Source organism: Mirounga angustirostris, unplaced genomic scaffold, assembly GCF_029215605.1.
Source record: "Mirounga angustirostris isolate CCGP_5_RB_7025 unplaced genomic scaffold, mMirAng1.0.hap1 SCAF_7, whole genome shotgun sequence".
Taxonomy (NCBI): Eukaryota; Metazoa; Chordata; class Mammalia; order Carnivora; family Phocidae; genus Mirounga; species Mirounga angustirostris.
In genome coordinates, this window is record NW_026991715.1 from 22,599,817 (window position 1) to 22,616,275 (window position 16,459).

At 41.1% G+C, this 16,459-nt stretch overlaps 1 protein-coding gene across 3 annotated transcripts in view; it reads left to right on the top strand.

The window, feature by feature from the left end:
• The window catches only part of MEGF10 (multiple EGF like domains 10), a 358,960-nt gene that overhangs the window by 231,096 nt on the left and 111,405 nt on the right, over positions 1 to 16,459 (top strand). For all 3 annotated transcript variants that reach the window (XM_064595846.1, XM_064595847.1, XM_045892029.3), the window contains 3 exons: positions 3,999 to 4,133; positions 10,965 to 11,066; positions 13,138 to 13,238. In XM_064595846.1, coding sequence (XP_064451916.1) covers positions 3,999 to 4,133; positions 10,965 to 11,066; positions 13,138 to 13,238 — 338 coding nt within the window. The remainder of the gene's footprint in view (positions 1 to 3,998; positions 4,134 to 10,964; positions 11,067 to 13,137; positions 13,239 to 16,459) is intronic.

Here is a 16,459-nt window from a genome sequence, read left to right on the forward strand (position 1 = left end):
TTTTTTACATTTTAAATTTTGTTAAATGGAACCATAAGGAAAGTTATTTGAAGATGAAGACTGAGTGGGTGGGGGTAGCAGAACTCTTAATTTAGAGTTTTGAATATTTTCCAAATGTCTGTTTTAATGAAGCAAATCACCACTGTGTTACTTTTGTTCCAATTGAAATAATTCTATTTTTTAAAGATTGTGTTTTGTTTTCATATGTGCTCCGAAGTGGAAGATTATAGTGTAAGACAAGATGGCACAGCTTAAAAGAGAGAAATGAGGGGGAAATGTGTTGAACTTTTTTCCTTCAGGGAAGATATGAAGGAAAAACTGTACCCGCATTTACTTAGCGAAACCTATAGAAGAATACAAATAAAGCAGGGAAATGGTTTATGTAATGCCCTATCCACTTCTTACTTGGGTTTTTTCTCTCCGTGCCTTTTATTCAACAAGACCGAACAAAAGGACGGAACATCTGTGTTCTGAATATAACGAAATGTTGTATTTCTATAGTTTCTTACAGCTCATTGGCATGTCTGTGAAATGTCCTTTCCCCACACGGTATATAACATTTGAATTATTTTCTCAAAGGGTTTTAACCTGTTTATGTGAGGTTGCATGATCCCCGCATCTGGAACTAGCAATTCTTTTTGCTTTTGATGTTTTATACTCTAATGCAGGTTATTTTAGAACTCAGTTAATTTTTTTATTTTAATTTGGAAAATCCTTGGGGAATGAGACCAGCTGATGTATATATACATTTTTTTAAATGTCTTTATATTTTCCCTTCTGGAAACACCTCCAGCAAATTGGCAATGCAGTTAGATTTTTCTGTATGCCAAATTTCAAAAGCAAAGGGGAGGTAACCAAATTTTGCTTTTTTTTTTTTTTTCCTGCCATCCCCACAGAGAGGTTAAAGCCTTCATAGAGCTTCACGTCAAGTGCAAAGCAAGAAGGGCTACCAAAAGATTAACGTTAAAATTTTTACATTAAAGGAAAACACACAGCCTTTTTCTTTTTCTTGGCAGTTTGATTCATTGCTTGCAGCAATTTCTAACTTTACAGACTAAACATTTCTAATTGGAAAATGGATGGTTTGAGTCTAAGATGGTGACTCACGATATAAACTTTCCAATTTGGGGTAATTGTTGGTAAGTAGACGGCAGATTACTGCTGACTAGCACTCGTTTTGTCTTTGAGGAGAGAATGAAAGTTAATATATATATTTCACACTTCGCTGAAACAAAACACTTACCCTGACATAGATAAAGCAATGAGACAGGAGGTATTTGCCATGCTTGTTTGTTACAACCAAGTATATTAGAGGTTTGCTTCTTTTGATGAATGAGGAGAACATTAGCAGTGTATTACATGTCTTCAACTGTGAAATGGGGATCATAAAAACACCTTTTTCTTAGGTAAATGACTGTGAGGGTTGGACAGATCACGCACATAAAAGGTTCCACGCCCTGGGCCTGGCTCCCAGGAGCCGGTCTGGAAATTATTGCCTATCATCATCATCATCATCATCACTGTTCATCATTCTTGTTAAGTGGAAAAGCTTCTTTGGTTATATAATGTTGAGCTTCAGATTTTACAACTTCATGACAAACACTGATAATTTGAATTAATTTATAAGCCCTATTTTGGCTACCCATTTATGCTTTTAATGTTAGAATATATTTTGTGATGACGGAAACTTCCCTTTTTAAAGATTTCACAGCCTCTCATAATGGCTTATAGTATCTTCTCGTTATCCTACACGTTCATGATATTATTTCCTTATCCTAAATCAAATGTTGTCTTTAGTTTTAGCCTTTGTGCAGTTAGACACAGGTGTGACACTTGTCACGATATACTTGATACACTTATCCTTATAAACAGCCTTGATTTTGAAGGATTGAGTACTTCTTCCCTTGATCTAGTCTCTTGACTTTGAAGGATAAACTATTTCCTAAGGTTAGGTTTTTGCTGCTATTGTTGTTTATTGTTTATTTGAAGATAAACTTACCCTCTACCCTTTTTTTTTTTTTTTTTTTTGAAGTAATCTCTACACCCTGCATGGGGCTCGAACTCATGAGCCCAAGATCAAGAGTCCCACACTCCAGGGCGCCTGGGTGGCTCAGTCAGTTGAGTGTCTGACTCTTGGTTTTGGCTCAGCTCATGATCTCAGACTGAGCCCTCAGGAGGCTCCATGTTCAGCAGGGAGTCAGCCTGAGGTTCTCTCCTTCTGCCACTTCCCTGACTCATGCCCAGGAGCTCATGCTCTCTTTCTCTCAAATAAATAAATCAATCTCTTTTTTTTTTTTTTTAAATAGGAGTTCGGTGCTCCACCAACTGAACCAGCCTGGCATCCCAATAAACTTATCTTTTTAAACCACAAGGTCATTATTCAATAAATTTTGTTCCCATTTGGTTCCGCGCCTTGTGGTGTAGAAAGTTAGTATAACTTCTCAAAATGCCAGCTTTCACCCGGAAAATAACTGCTTCAGTCACATAATCTGGCCTATTGTTACTAGTTTCCCTAGTTTACCAACAGGCAGGTCAATACCTGTTCTCTTTTTAAGTAGTAAGTGGATCAGCTATTTATAGTTCCGTGTCCATTTTTGCAATAATTATATAAAATCATTTTATAAGTGTGCCAATTAAACGTTTCCTTCTGACTAAGGGGTAAGTTCCTGGAGGTGAGGAGCTGGGCGTGAGTTCCAGGCACAGGCCATGCTGCTATTACAATCCCAAGCTGGTGAGTGCCTGGCACATAGTATGTGTTCAATAAATGCCTGCCGATGACTTCATGTGAGTACCTCCTGGGAACCTCAGACTTGATGTATCTGAACCTGATCTAAAGCTTCTTCCATCCCAGAAGGAGAGGGTGTCTGTGCTTCTCATCTTAGTGAAGGGCACGCCATCTACCCATGGGGCTCTTCCGGGGAGCACTCCTCTCTCTTACTCTCATATTCAGTCATCAAGTTCTACTGATTCAACTCCCAAAAGTCTCTCAGATTCGCTCACTTCCCTGCAAGGTCTGCTTTATCCCCCAGTGAAGTTCTCGGACTTGGCAATGGTGTACAAAACCCTTTGTGCTATGCCCCTGTCTCTTTCTTGGCTGAATTAATTTGAGCTCCCCAAAGTGTGCCTGACCCTCCCTCCCCTCTGGTTCCGTCTGCATGGAACATTCTCTCCTTCCTCTTGTATCTCCTTTGCGGGCCTCTTTTGCAAATAAGCTGCTGTTTGCTTTTCCGTTGTGTTCATTCTTCCTCTCAAGAACACCAGGTTGGTTTTCTCTAACACCAACCTCTAAACAGCCTTACACCTTTTTCTGCACACCTACGAACAAACCTCTGTAAGATGGCTGGTTTTGTTTCTGTTGAGCAGATGGGGAAACGGAAGCACTAAATGTGGGAAATGTACATCATGATTATTAAATTATAGGCATCTTAATGGCCAGGGACAGAAATTGTGTCTGTATTTGATGTCCAGTTTTTGCGCAGTGCCTAGGATAGAGCAGACCTAGCAGACGTTCCATGGCCATTGAGTGAATTATTGAATGAATCTCAGTTTGAGCCTGAGGTGCCTCTCTCTTGAGTCAATGGAGCTTCTGTTTCATCGTTTACCCTCCAGGACAAATGAGGCCAGATTCCTCTGTGAGCCCTCTTCTTCCAGAAGGGAAATATGCCTGGTGAGAGAATCTGGAAGTCTGTGTTGCTCTGAGTTGTTCGGGTAGATTCCTTTAATGTTGGCTGGCCTGGATGAGAAGGGCTTTTGTTGTGATGGCAATTAATGATGATTTGCACATTTTAGTAATTTACAAAATGGTGACCACCCTGCACAACACAAGAAATACCTCTCTCTTGGACCATGAAATCTGGTGACCCGTCTATTTAAACACATGGCTTGTTATGCGTGGTTCAGCCCTACTGACAACTGGTCCCAAATGGTTGTTGTACTGAAAAGAATTCTGTTTGGGTCATTTTAATGCTTCTCTAATTGGGATTTTTGTTTTCTTGTAGGTTGTTCTTCCAAAAAAAAATGGTTATCTCTTTGAACTCATGCCTGAGCTTTATCTGTTTCTCGTTATGCCTCTGGAGCAGGACAGCATCATCCCTGAATCTTGAAGACCCTAATGTGTGCAGCCACTGGGAAAGGTAATCGTTTTGAGAGTAGTCTGAGAAGTAGTTTCTGATTTTTTTTTTATATATTATCATTACCAGCCTGACATGTAAAATTAGACTTTGAGAAGAGATTATGAAATTACTTTTATGTAAAAGCCAGTAGTTATATTAATAAGTTAGTACTCTTCAGAATATAGAACTTGATTACAGAATATAAAGTGAAAGAACTCTGGTCTTACAGAATATAAAGTGAAAGAACTCTGGTCTATTGATTCTAACACAGGAGCAATCATATCCTGCAGGGAAAATATTACTAGCTCCATTCACATGATCTCCCAAACATCTCCCTGCTCTCAGTCTATTTTGCAATAATCTGGGGGAGCTGGACTTATGCATGAGAACCAATGGGTAAGCGGCGAAGGACAATATGGAATAATGTACTGAAGGGTGGCCAAGTATGGTACAAAAAAATTGGGCTGTATGTGGCCTGAAAAGGGCGATGTGATTTCTGGAGGCACTGGAGAGGGCGCATGGACATAGTGTCAGCTGAGATGCTCTCAAAGACCTGAATAAGACGAGCGGATAGCAGTGATTGAGTAGAGTTCTAGGCATGGAAGGTGGCTTGAAACCAGTGCCATGCAGACCGCTGAGGGTCTTGAGCAGCAAAACTAGAGTCAGTACGGTCCTGAAGGAGGGCAAGATTGACTAGATTGCATCAAAGCAGATGGTGTCGTATACAGATTAGGGCAATGTACAGTAGGAGATGCAGAGGAAGGGACAATACAACAGGTCACTGTCAGAGAGCTTAGAGTCCTTTTTGGAACACAAAAATAGTACAAACCATCTAGTGCTAAGGCAGAATAGTCAAATGTAGTCTACACCGCTCTACTGTGCTACTTGCATTTCTACAAAAGCACCTTTAGCTACAAGTCACATTGCGAGTGTCGGCTTTCCAGAGAGAAGGTGGCGCCCTTCTAGTCCGCTCAAGCACCCCAGAATAGCAGGTAGTTTTGATAGCTGTACGCGCCATTTCATTGAACTCCCCGTCGCTTTTCCCTGTTCTCAGCACCCAGCACCGTGAGCAGCACCCCACAGGGGACACATCCAGCCAGGACTGTCGGCCCAGCTCAGAGCCCTTCAGGCACAGCAGCTGTGTTACTCTAGGGGCACCCTAGTCCCTCACTCACGGCATTATTTTTTTCAGTGAGGGCTTCCCCATGTCTATGCGCAGTATTACAATCAGGGTAACAGAAACGTACTCCCTGGTCAATCCATGGAGTTATGTATCATTATGAAGCTTTAAGCTGTAGAGGAAATATGTGTATGTAATCAAGTTTTATGTATCTGTGGTATTAACTGTATTATATAGAATTGAAGGGGAAGGACCTCCTATTAATTATCTTTATAATCGTCGCAGCACCCCCCCATAAACATTTCAGCTACAAAGAGCACAATAAATATCCATTAAAGCAGTAAACATGAATCAGTGAATACAAGAATGGGTACATATCACATTTGAAAAAGGGAGAAGCCACTGGTGGTTGAACTTGTGGGAGCATGAGAGCTTTGGAATAGAAGGAAAAAATCAAATTCGTAAGATACTGTGAAATAAGAATCAACACATCTTGGTCATACATGGATTGTAGGATGTGCAGGAGGCAGCGAAGGTGAGATTTAGAACCTGCTCTGTGAAAGCGTGGAGGTGATATATGAGAAAGAAAAGGAAGAGAATTGATTTGAGAGGGAAGAGATTAGTGTGGTTGCCCTGTCGTGTGCCTAAGATCGGTTTGAGAAATGGGCCCGGTAGTGTTTGGGAGCACAGAATCAGGAGTCTCCAGCATGATGAGACGTGAACAGGTGAACTCTCTGAGGGAAAGGCTGAAAAGAGAAAAGAAGCCAGACTTCAGGTAGCCCAGCACCCACTCGTACATGTACATTTTGTCCTGATTCTTTCCTCATTATTTGACGAAACTTGGCAACACATAATTGCATGTTTTGTTCGCTATGGATAATTCCCAGGGTCTAAAACCCTGCCTTGCTTAGGGCATGTGCTGGATAAATGGCTGTTGATTGAGTACACTCACCTGACAGGAAATAAAATGGCTAAATATGGACATCAGTGGGGGAACGGGGAGAGGGGACAGAGGGACAGGCACAGGGCACATTAGTCTCTAAACCTAATGCAGTTCAACCATTGCAGAAGTAATTAGAGTAACCTCTAAAAGACTTACTAATGAGGAGGGAAAAAGAGCGAGAAAGAGAAGGGACATAATGGGGATTTTTTTCTCCCAACTGTATTTTTTTTCCTATGACCTTCTAGAAAGAAGGATTGACAGCCATAATCTTCTTATTGATACATTTCCTGTTTTAACGCCAGATAATGATTCTTGGAAGAAATGTAAAAGAAAGTGCAATAGTTGTGACAAGAATGGAGGAAGGAACAGAAACTAAAATGATCAAACAAGGGTGCAGGTGACACATTCTGTATTTTCAAAACCTGCTTGAATGGAAATGGGGAGAGGAAGATGAGTGTCAAGGACAGAATTCCTGGTGGTAGGGCTGAGTAGGGCTCATTGGAGGCTTGCCTTATCTCAACCCCACCTGTACCAAATGGACTCAGCCGGAGTCTTGCGTCTCTGGCACCTGCCAGAAATGCAGACTCTCAGGCCCTGCCCCAGGCTTGCTGAATCATTAGTTTTCAAATAAAAGGAGGCCTCATTTTAATGCAGCCATTGTGGTTCTGAGAAGTCGTACAGAAAATAAAATTAAGGAAAACGAAATCATTTAAAATACACAAGGGGTGCTTGCTATTAAAGGAATCCCGTGCATCAGCCTTTTGGAAATGGATAATTCCATGAATTATCTGTTCCTTCTTCATATCACCTTTCCCTGGTCTGTGAGTTTACGTGTTGGCATCTACTGGGGTTTCTGCTAAAGAGGGCACCAAGGAAGAGAAGCCATGCTTTGCCCATCCCCTTGGGGGTGGAACACAGAAGTGGTGGTAATGGAAGAAGCAAGTCCTGAAGCGAGCAGAGATAAGGAATGATGATTATTATCATATCTGATTAAAGTAACAAGATCATTTTGGCAGATAGAATGTAATGAACCACTTTGGAATGTGTCCAAGTGATGATGGCTTCTCCACCCCCCCCCCATTCTTTGACCTTAAATTAAATCTTGCTGGGGTTTCTCCCCGGATGATATTTAATAGGTTAAAGTCCCGGTGATGATATGTTTTCAGTGTCTCTGAGAAGATTAAACACACAAGCAGGAGGTGAAGAGTTACGCATCTCTGTGGTGAAAATAGTGTAGAATTGAGATCAGATTCCCTTTATACCACAGTTTGGCACCAGTTGTCTGCTTTAGAAGCTTTAGATGTTCTATTGACATCTGAGAGGTGGCATGGGACAGGACGGTGTCTGGGGAACCCGGGCTTAGTGCTGGCCCTAGGCTGACTGCTAGCACAGGGAGCTCAGTGTTGCTCATTTGTGATAAAAACAAGATTGGACTAGGCAGTCAAGAAGGTTCCTTCCTGCTCTGACTTAAGAGCAGCTGCTGAGGAACATGGAGGTGTGAACGGTTAGCAGAGGCCTGGAAGCGGTGATACAGACCCAGAGGATGGGTTAGCCCAGTGACGGGTATTAAGGAGGGCATGTACTGCATGGATCAATGAATCGTGGATCACTGCATCAAAAGCTAATGATGTACTGTATGGTGACTAACATAACATAATAAAATGAAATTAAATAAATAAATAAAAAAGACCCAGAGGAGGCTGGCCTGTTCTCAGAGATCTTTCCCTTTGTGATGCAAGCACACAGCCTCCACAAAGTGGCCCCTTGAAAAGTGAACAAGTTATTTCTTCAACCGTAGGTGGGTATTGAGCAAATTAGGTATAGTCAGTTACAGAGTATTTGGCTGTCGTAATTTGAAGAATATTCACGATTTACTAACCTGCTTATGATACATTCAAGTTTAAAAGTAATTTTCAGAATTATGTGAGTCGTGTGATTATATTATAATAAAAGCCAAAAACCTGAACTAACACAAAAAGCTAAAAAACCCCTGAGGACTGTAAAAAGTCAGCAAAATGCTATTGGTGGTTGTGTAAGAGTTAGAGAATTCTCATTAATGTTAATGTTTTCCAAATTTTGTCATGTGATTAGAATACCATTAAAAATGAGGAGGGGGAAGAGCAAGATTGTATGGAAAAGAAAAAATGTATAAAAACCAACAGAAAGGAAATTTGGTGTGAAGAGGCTTAGAGCCCTTCTCCCATAGACTTCACCAGAAGCCTATTTGTGATCAATGTGCAAAGTAATTTGTTTTCAGTCACTTCTGAACTGAATTTGAGGCTCTGAATAATTTTAATCAGAAGAGTCAAGGTGGAAGAGAAATGCTCAGAGCATAGTACCTTTTGTGTCCGTGTTTCCCCAAAACTGTACGTATTTCTCTGTTAGAGCCCTGTTGTGTTATTTCTAGCATCATGTGCTGGCCCCTCTTGAGAGCTCTTTGGGGGCGGAAATTGCAGAGATGTTCAAATAACTGTTTGTTGAATTGGAATCCTAAATGGTTTGATTACCAAGAGCCTTTTTTTCTATCTGAAAACCAGAGAAGCGTCCCTCAAATGTGTGCTTTTGGTGAACAGCAAGTGGCAAGAGAGAAAATTCATATACTTGAGCACTTTCTCTCATTTAAGTAATCCTCCAGACTGCTAGAAATTAGTGAAAACATTTCTCGTGTTTGCCTATGGAATCTGTTCTCCCATCCACATTAAATGGGATGTGTTTGGCCGGGATCCCTTTGTTGATTATCTCTTCTGCTCACCAAGGCAGACAGACCTTAACCATCATAACACAGCCTTTGAAATTTTATGGGAATAATGCATCCAGTTTAGTTCCAACGATCCACTTTAGTTCTGTTGAATTCGTGCTGTAGAGCTTGGTAGAACATTTTTGTCTTCCAGTCAGCCTTGATTTAGGGTGGTTTCTTTTTTACTCCTCTAGCACGTGTGGGCATTGCTGTGTTTTGCTCATGGGTAATGCAGAACTGCACCTATAAGCAGAGGACATTCATTCGCTTTGCTCTGCACTGAAAATGGAATAGAGAAATAATGCTGCAGGCCTCAAGGTTCAGTTATTTACAAGCAGCTGGATAGGCAGGGAAAAAAATTGCTGAGGAAGTCTTGGAATTTGCATCAACCTGAACCTCAGAACAGTGCTAGAGGTCAGAAGACATTAATACCTTATTGTGATATTTCATCCCAAGAACCTTTATATTTTAACAGTGGCCTCTTTTCCCTTAAAGGAGTTATATTACAGATGTGGGGGTTTGCATCACCTACACTCATCTGAACCTGCTCTTGTAGGTAGCCTCAGGTGGCATACAATAGAGAAGGAAATAATCACCTAAAATGTATGTAAGAAATTCAGAATGCCAAGTAGGAAGGGATCTTCAAGACCATCCGTGATTCTTTGGTTTTCAAATGTGATACTCAAAACCAAGGGAAGGAAGGTTATCTGCTAATGACCGTCTAGTTTCTCAGCGTCAGATCAGGATAACCCTGTCTTCTGCTAATCAGTGATCTTTTCAGTAGGGCCTATTGCATCTGCCTAAGATTTGTGGAGGATCACTAAATTTAGCTAGAAATCAAGTTGCAGTGACCCAAAGAATGAGATACACAAAAGTGTGAACAGAATGATTATTTTATGGATTTCCTGTTGAAGCCTAAGCACATAATAGCTAACAGGGGCTACTTGGAGAAAGAAATCCCACTGTTGGGGAGCCTAACACCACATAGCTTTTCAAATGAGAAGGTTCTACCCTATTTCTAACCTGAATTCTTCATGCTGACATTTCAGCCTCATTCCTTCTGTACCTTCTCTAGTCGATAGTTCCTAATAATGAAGTTGGCCTATTGATTTGCTGCAAGTGAGTCCATAATCGTGGCCTGTTTCATTTGCTAGTGTGAATTAAAGATTTAAGTGAAAATCTTTGAGATTGTTAAAGAGAAGAGGATTAACTTGTTCGGCCAAGAGGATTCTCCAGGTTTTCGTGTAGGTAGCAACTCTAAGCTCTTGAGCATGTAATGGACTGCTTTAAAATGAAGAACTATGACATTGAACATTGAATGCTCTTTATGTTTTATGGATGTTTTCCACCTACATTCTCAGGCCCTTAGGATTGCATACTTTTACTTTAACAAGAAGCTGTTAGTGAAAATGTAGTGGAAACCAGGCTAAGTAGCAGCAGGCTGTGGATATGTATATTTCAGGCTAATTGTTTCAGCTATATGTTTAGAGACTTTGTAGTTTTTATTTAGAGCTTGTATATATCCTCCCAGTGCCTGAGAAGTAGGGCAGGCGCACAAAACCAAATTAATTCAAGTTCCAACCTGAGAAATATGTTCTTTCTGATTTTCCAGAATCTGTACCAAAATGTACTGTTATGAATATTCACATGGTCTCTGTACTTATTATTTGCATACAGATTTAGATCGAAAACTTCTTGTGAAAGGTCTGGGTTAACCCTGCACCCCTGGGATGAGGGGATGGAATTAAATACAGAGCAATATATGGTGATCATGTTTGTAAATTTGGGATTATCAGAATTTATGGTGAATGGTAAAGAGAATTCTTTTATGAAATTCAGAACATGAACTCTTGTCTTTTAAATGTATTATTAATATTGGTCCTTTTGGTGCTCTGGGTCAAATAAAAACCTGTAAAAACATGGAGATTCTCTATTAAAAGTCAGCATGGAGTTGCCAATGAAGATAATTTAGCCTCTGATTTTTTTATATACGTGGTATATCACGAATGTAAGAATCAGAAATATTGATTCTTTATCTTTCTTCTTTGTCAGCTACTCAGTGACTGTGCAAGAGTCATACCCACATCCCTTCGATCAAATCTACTACACCAGCTGCACTGACATTCTGAACTGGTTTAAATGCACACGGCACAGGTAATCGAAGCCCAGATACATTTATGAGTTTGGCTAACTGGGAAGTCCTTTAATGCAGAGACATTAAACATTTGAGAAGATGCATCCATTCATCTCGTGAATAGTTACTGAGTGCTTGCTATCATCTTAGCCTTGTTCCAAACCATAGGAGATACGGAAAAGCAAAACCACTGTCTGTGAGGAGCTTACAGAGAAAGGGTCTACTGGTTACCATCATTTGGTTAGCAAGAATTCATGCAGCTTGTGTGTGGTGCATAAACGGGGGAGACGCTCTTCAATATGGACATCACTAGGTATCCAGAGACTCATATTCCAGTGTATGTTTCTACTTGAATATCTGACTCAATTTAGACTAACTTAATTTTTTTTTTTTTTTTTTTTTTTAGAGTGAGAGAGCACATACACGCACGTGCACAGGGTCGGGGGATGGGGGCAGAGGGAAAAGGGAGAGGGAGAGAGAGACTCTTAAGCAGGCTCCACTTCCAGTGCAGAGCCTGACGTGGGGCTTGATCTCATGACCCTGAGATCATGACCTGAGCCGAAATCAAGTGTCAGATGCTTAACCAACTGAGTTACCCAGGCACCCCTAGACTAACTTAAATTTGACCTCAACTTAAGACATATTTTTTTTCCTATAAATGCGAAAACAGAAAAGAAAAATATCTTAAATATTAATGTTAATATGGAAGGGAACCTTGATACCTTACTTTTATTTGTAAAATAAACTTATAGTGGTGTGAGTGATGGGTCTAAATGTGACATCTGTTGATTTATGCTGCACTAAATGTTATGCTCAATGTTATTTCTTCAGACAAGCTTTCCTTGTCCACTCTATCTAAACAAGTATTCCCATACTGTCACACTCTCTTCCCTTACTCCGGCCTTATTTTTCATTACAACATATAATCGTTACCAGTCATTATATGACATATTTATTCGTTTAATGTGGATCTGTACTTAAATTCTATAGATCTTTCTTCCCCAGTGGAATATACATTTCTTGAGGGCAAGGCTTTATATTGTTTTGCTCACTGTGAGTTATTTTCCCAATGCCTAGAGTGGTGCCTGGAATATAGTGAGTGCTCAGTAAACATGTGTTATATAAATAAATCAGTGAATGAATGAGGCTTTAGTTAATGAGGGTCATTTGTCTATATATAATCTATTTTATAGTGGGATGAGACTGTATTGTCATAGGTTTTTCAAGGAATTCTCTGAATTCTTCTTTTAAAACATATGTAAGCAAATGATAATTAGATCAGTGTCATATCTGAAATTTTTAAAAAAGATTTTATTCATTTATTTGAGAGAGACAGCGAGAGCATGAGCAGGAGGAGGGGGAGTGGGAGAGGGAGAAGCAGACTCCCCGCTAAGCAGGTAGCCCGATGCGGGGCTTGATCCGAGGACCCTGGGATCATGACCTGAGCCGAAGGCAGACGCTTAACTGACTGAACCATCCAGGCGCCCCTCATATCTGAAACTAATCGATACTTCCCGACGTATCTCAAGATAAGTGAAATAGGAAAGTCATGAAACTTCTGATCCCTTGAAATAAAGTATAGGTTGGCTAAAATGGGCAATTTTAATATATTCTTAAGCAAAGGGGTGCCTGGGTGGCTCAGTCATTAAGCGTCTGCCTTCGGCTCAGGTCATGATCCCAGGGTCCTGGGATTGAGCCCCGGGTCGGGCTCCCTGCTCCGCGGAAGCCTGCTTCTCCCTCTCCCACTCCCCCTGCTTGTGTTCCCTCTCTTGTTGTGTTTCTCTCTGTCAAATAAATAAATAAAATCTTAAAAAAAAAATAAACTACTCCTTTAAAAAAATATAGATACATATATTCTTAAGCAAAAAGATAAGAGTTAGCATAATATTGTTCAAGACTGAAACCAATAATACATTATATATATATAAAAAAGACATACAGTCCATGTTCCTTCTTACCTATTTTAGAGTACTTTGTTTTTCATACCTTTATTATATTTAATAGCTCTTTTGTATCAAAATAGAAATTCTTTAGTTCTGATCAAATTGCTGGTCAAAAGAAGTAACAATGTGATTTTTTCCTTCCGTGCAGAATCAGTTATCGGACAGCCTATCGGCATGGGGAGAAGACTATGTATAGACGCAAATCCCAGTGTTGTCCTGGATTTTATGAAAGCAGGGAAATGTGTGTCCGTAAGTAAGACCTCCATCACTTTGTGGGGCGCTTGTGTTTCCCAGCGCTGGGAAATGGCACATGCGAATGGCAGCTGAGATGGAGGCCTGGGGGGGTGGGGCAGCTTGGATCATTCCCTGTCACCCTGGGCTGCGGCTTTCCTGGTCTGTGGAATGACGGAAGCGTTGCTCTGTCCCTGTGTCCTATCAAAAATCTCCACATGAATCTCACTTGAGGAGAAAACAGACGTTATAGAAGGATCATTTAAGGCCGGATGTCGCAGTGTTAATTACCGTTTTGCAATAAATGTCTCTTTGGAAACTGGTCAAGGAGTCACTAGACTCAGGTCACAGAAGAGAACAGAGGCAGGACTTTTCCGCCGCAGCTGACCAGAGTCCCGAGGCAGCTTCTGAGAGGCCAGTGTGTTCTTTCCTGGTACACAGAAGGATGAGGCTTGCAAAACGCAAAGGAGCTTTCACACTAAGAAACCACTCTAAGTCAGGGTCACAAAGTACACCTTCTTTGTTTGTCACTTTCTGTCTCCCCTCCCCATCTCACCAATTCATTCTGAAATGTCTCAAGGGAAGTTGGATATTTTACGATTCACTTCGGAAAATTTTGGAGTATCACGTGCGATTAAGTTTGCAATTGAGGCTTCTGACTACTGTGTTGAGGACGTAGAGAAGAGAGATCATTAAAAAGGGGGTGTATTCAACTATTTTGGCTCTACACACAGCTAAGAGGGGCAACATTGCTTTCCGAGCTAAGACACTGGTGTTGAGTAGCATCGAGAGAGACAAGGTTCTGCTCCAAACCGAAGGCATTAGAAATGACTGGACACATGCTGGCTTAAGTATCTGCAGGGCTGGGTAAGAGCATTGGGTGACCTCGGAGAAGCCTTATACCTGTTTGAGTCTCCTTTGATCACAAGTGGAGAAAAGACTTAAATGGATATAATGGATATTGTCTGTGTCCTCTTCCTTCCAATGACTGGATTCTATTTTTTTTTTAAAGATATATTTATTTTAGAGAGAGAGAGAGAGAATGGGGGGAGGGGCAGAGGGAGAGAGAATCCTCAAGCAGACTTCCCGCTGAGCGTGGAGCCTAAAGCAGGGCTCGACTCTGGGCTTGATCCCAGGACCCTGAGATGATGAGCCCTGCTGAAATCAAGAGTTCGGCTCTTAACTGACTGAGCCACCCAGGAGCCCCTGGGTTCTATTCTTTATAGGAACAGGGACAGTTCCTCAACTTTGATTTAGAACCAGGGCTGTATGTAGTAATAAATGTTCGTTGAAAAAATTAGAAAATGTAACAAAAGAAAAGGAAACGAAGGAAAAAAAAGGAAAGGAAAGGAAAGGAAAAGAAAAGAAAAATACAGTGTGAATATCTTTCCTGGTTAGTAAATGTACTTTGGTAACATACTACAAATGTAAGTGTGTTATTGCATTGTAGATATTTAACAAATTTCAGCTGTTGAATATTTACATGATTTCCATGTTTTAGCTATTATGAACTGCTGTGGAAGACATCATTGTGGTTAAATCTTTGTTCATCCCCTTAATTAATAGGTAAGGATAAATTCCTGGAAGTAAAATTGCTGGGTCAGAGGTATACCCGTATTTTTCAGATGTTTGGTGTGTTCCCACTTTAGGCTCCCACCTGCAGTATGTGGGAATGCTTTTTTGCTTATACCCTGTGCCAATTTTCCCTTTACTAATTTTTTCCTTAATTTGCATGTCTTTGATTAATAAGGATGCCGAATAAGAAAAATTACATGTTTATAATCAAACATCTTAGAGGATAATCACCAACTGATCTCTGAGGCCCAGGCTGATGGGAATTTTCCAAGGAAAGCCCTGAGTGCACACAGGGGCAGAGGGGTGGGGGTGGACCCCGGCTGTCTGGGCCAGCCACTTCCCAGAAGCTTCAGGGTAACATTATCTTAGTGCCCACGCTAGGGAGGGCTCAAACTTACAGGAACAATGGTCAGTACGTAAGGGAGTGGTGTTATCTCCCAAGGTTCATTTCTATTACCCAAGTGACAGAAATTATAGATAAAGTCACGATGCTATTTCATGAAGTGACACAGAGCCTGGAGGGCTATCTTCTGGTCATACCTTCTCTCCTTGAAGGCCTCGCACACGGGAAGCTAGATTTTACCGGCAAGCTGGTGTGAGGACCGTGGATCCAAGCAGGGTCAGTCGGTGTTTAGTGCTTCATGGTCCCAGCCTTCCAGAACCCAGCACCTCTGTCATTTCATTCAGTACTGCGGCCCATCTCAGGATGCTGGGCAATCCCATGACCCCATCATACCTGAATATTACAATGGTAAAAATAACTTTCCTTTATCTTACACTAGACAGGTTGCAAGTTGTCCCCCTGACTTCTTGGATGGGTATCTCTGGCATTTGCCTCTAAAATTCTCCTTTTTCTAAGCCTTCCATCTGACCAACTGCCCCTGGAGACCGAAACATTTTTCCTTTAGATATGTTAATAGATTTAATCAGCTCTCCGTCTGGTCTCAGAGGCCTGGGAGCTATTTGGTCTCTTTAAGGGTATTTTGCATCTCTCCACTCTGATGTGTTGATTTCATAGCTTAACCCCAGAGAACAATCAAGCTTCCCTTACTTCCTTGTTCTTGGAGGTGCCTCCAGTCCATCTTCTCTGCCCTCCCCAGCCGGCACCAGTGAGGAACCCCTGTGGATAGGGAAGGAAGAGAGAACACATGATTCTTGGTTCTGCTTTCAGAATCTCTTTTTTCAATTAGGTTTTGCTGCCAGGCACCTAGTATAGACACCATTGTTACCTGTTTCCAGTTACCAGAAGGAATGGAAACACAGGAATCGGTTATAATTTTATTTTTTTATTTTTTTATTATTTATTTATTTTTTTAAAGATTTTATTTATTTATTTGACAGAGAGAAACACAGCGAGAGAGGGAACACAAGCAGGGGGAGTGGGAGAGGGAGGAGCAGGCTTCCTGCTGAGTAGAGAGCCTGATACGGGGCTCGATCCCAGGACCCTGGGATCATGACCTGAGCCGAAGGCAGACGCTTAACGACTGAGCCACCCAGGCGCCCCTCAGTTATAATTTTAGTTTAATTTTTGGTAGTGAGTTTTCCTAGAAGGCAAAAAAGGGCGATTTCATGCGCATACATACCTGTATTTGAAAAAAAGTTTCCTTCAGGTAGCTGGAGTAGCTCCTTCTGGAGAGCAAGCTCCATCCTCCCATCTCCACCTA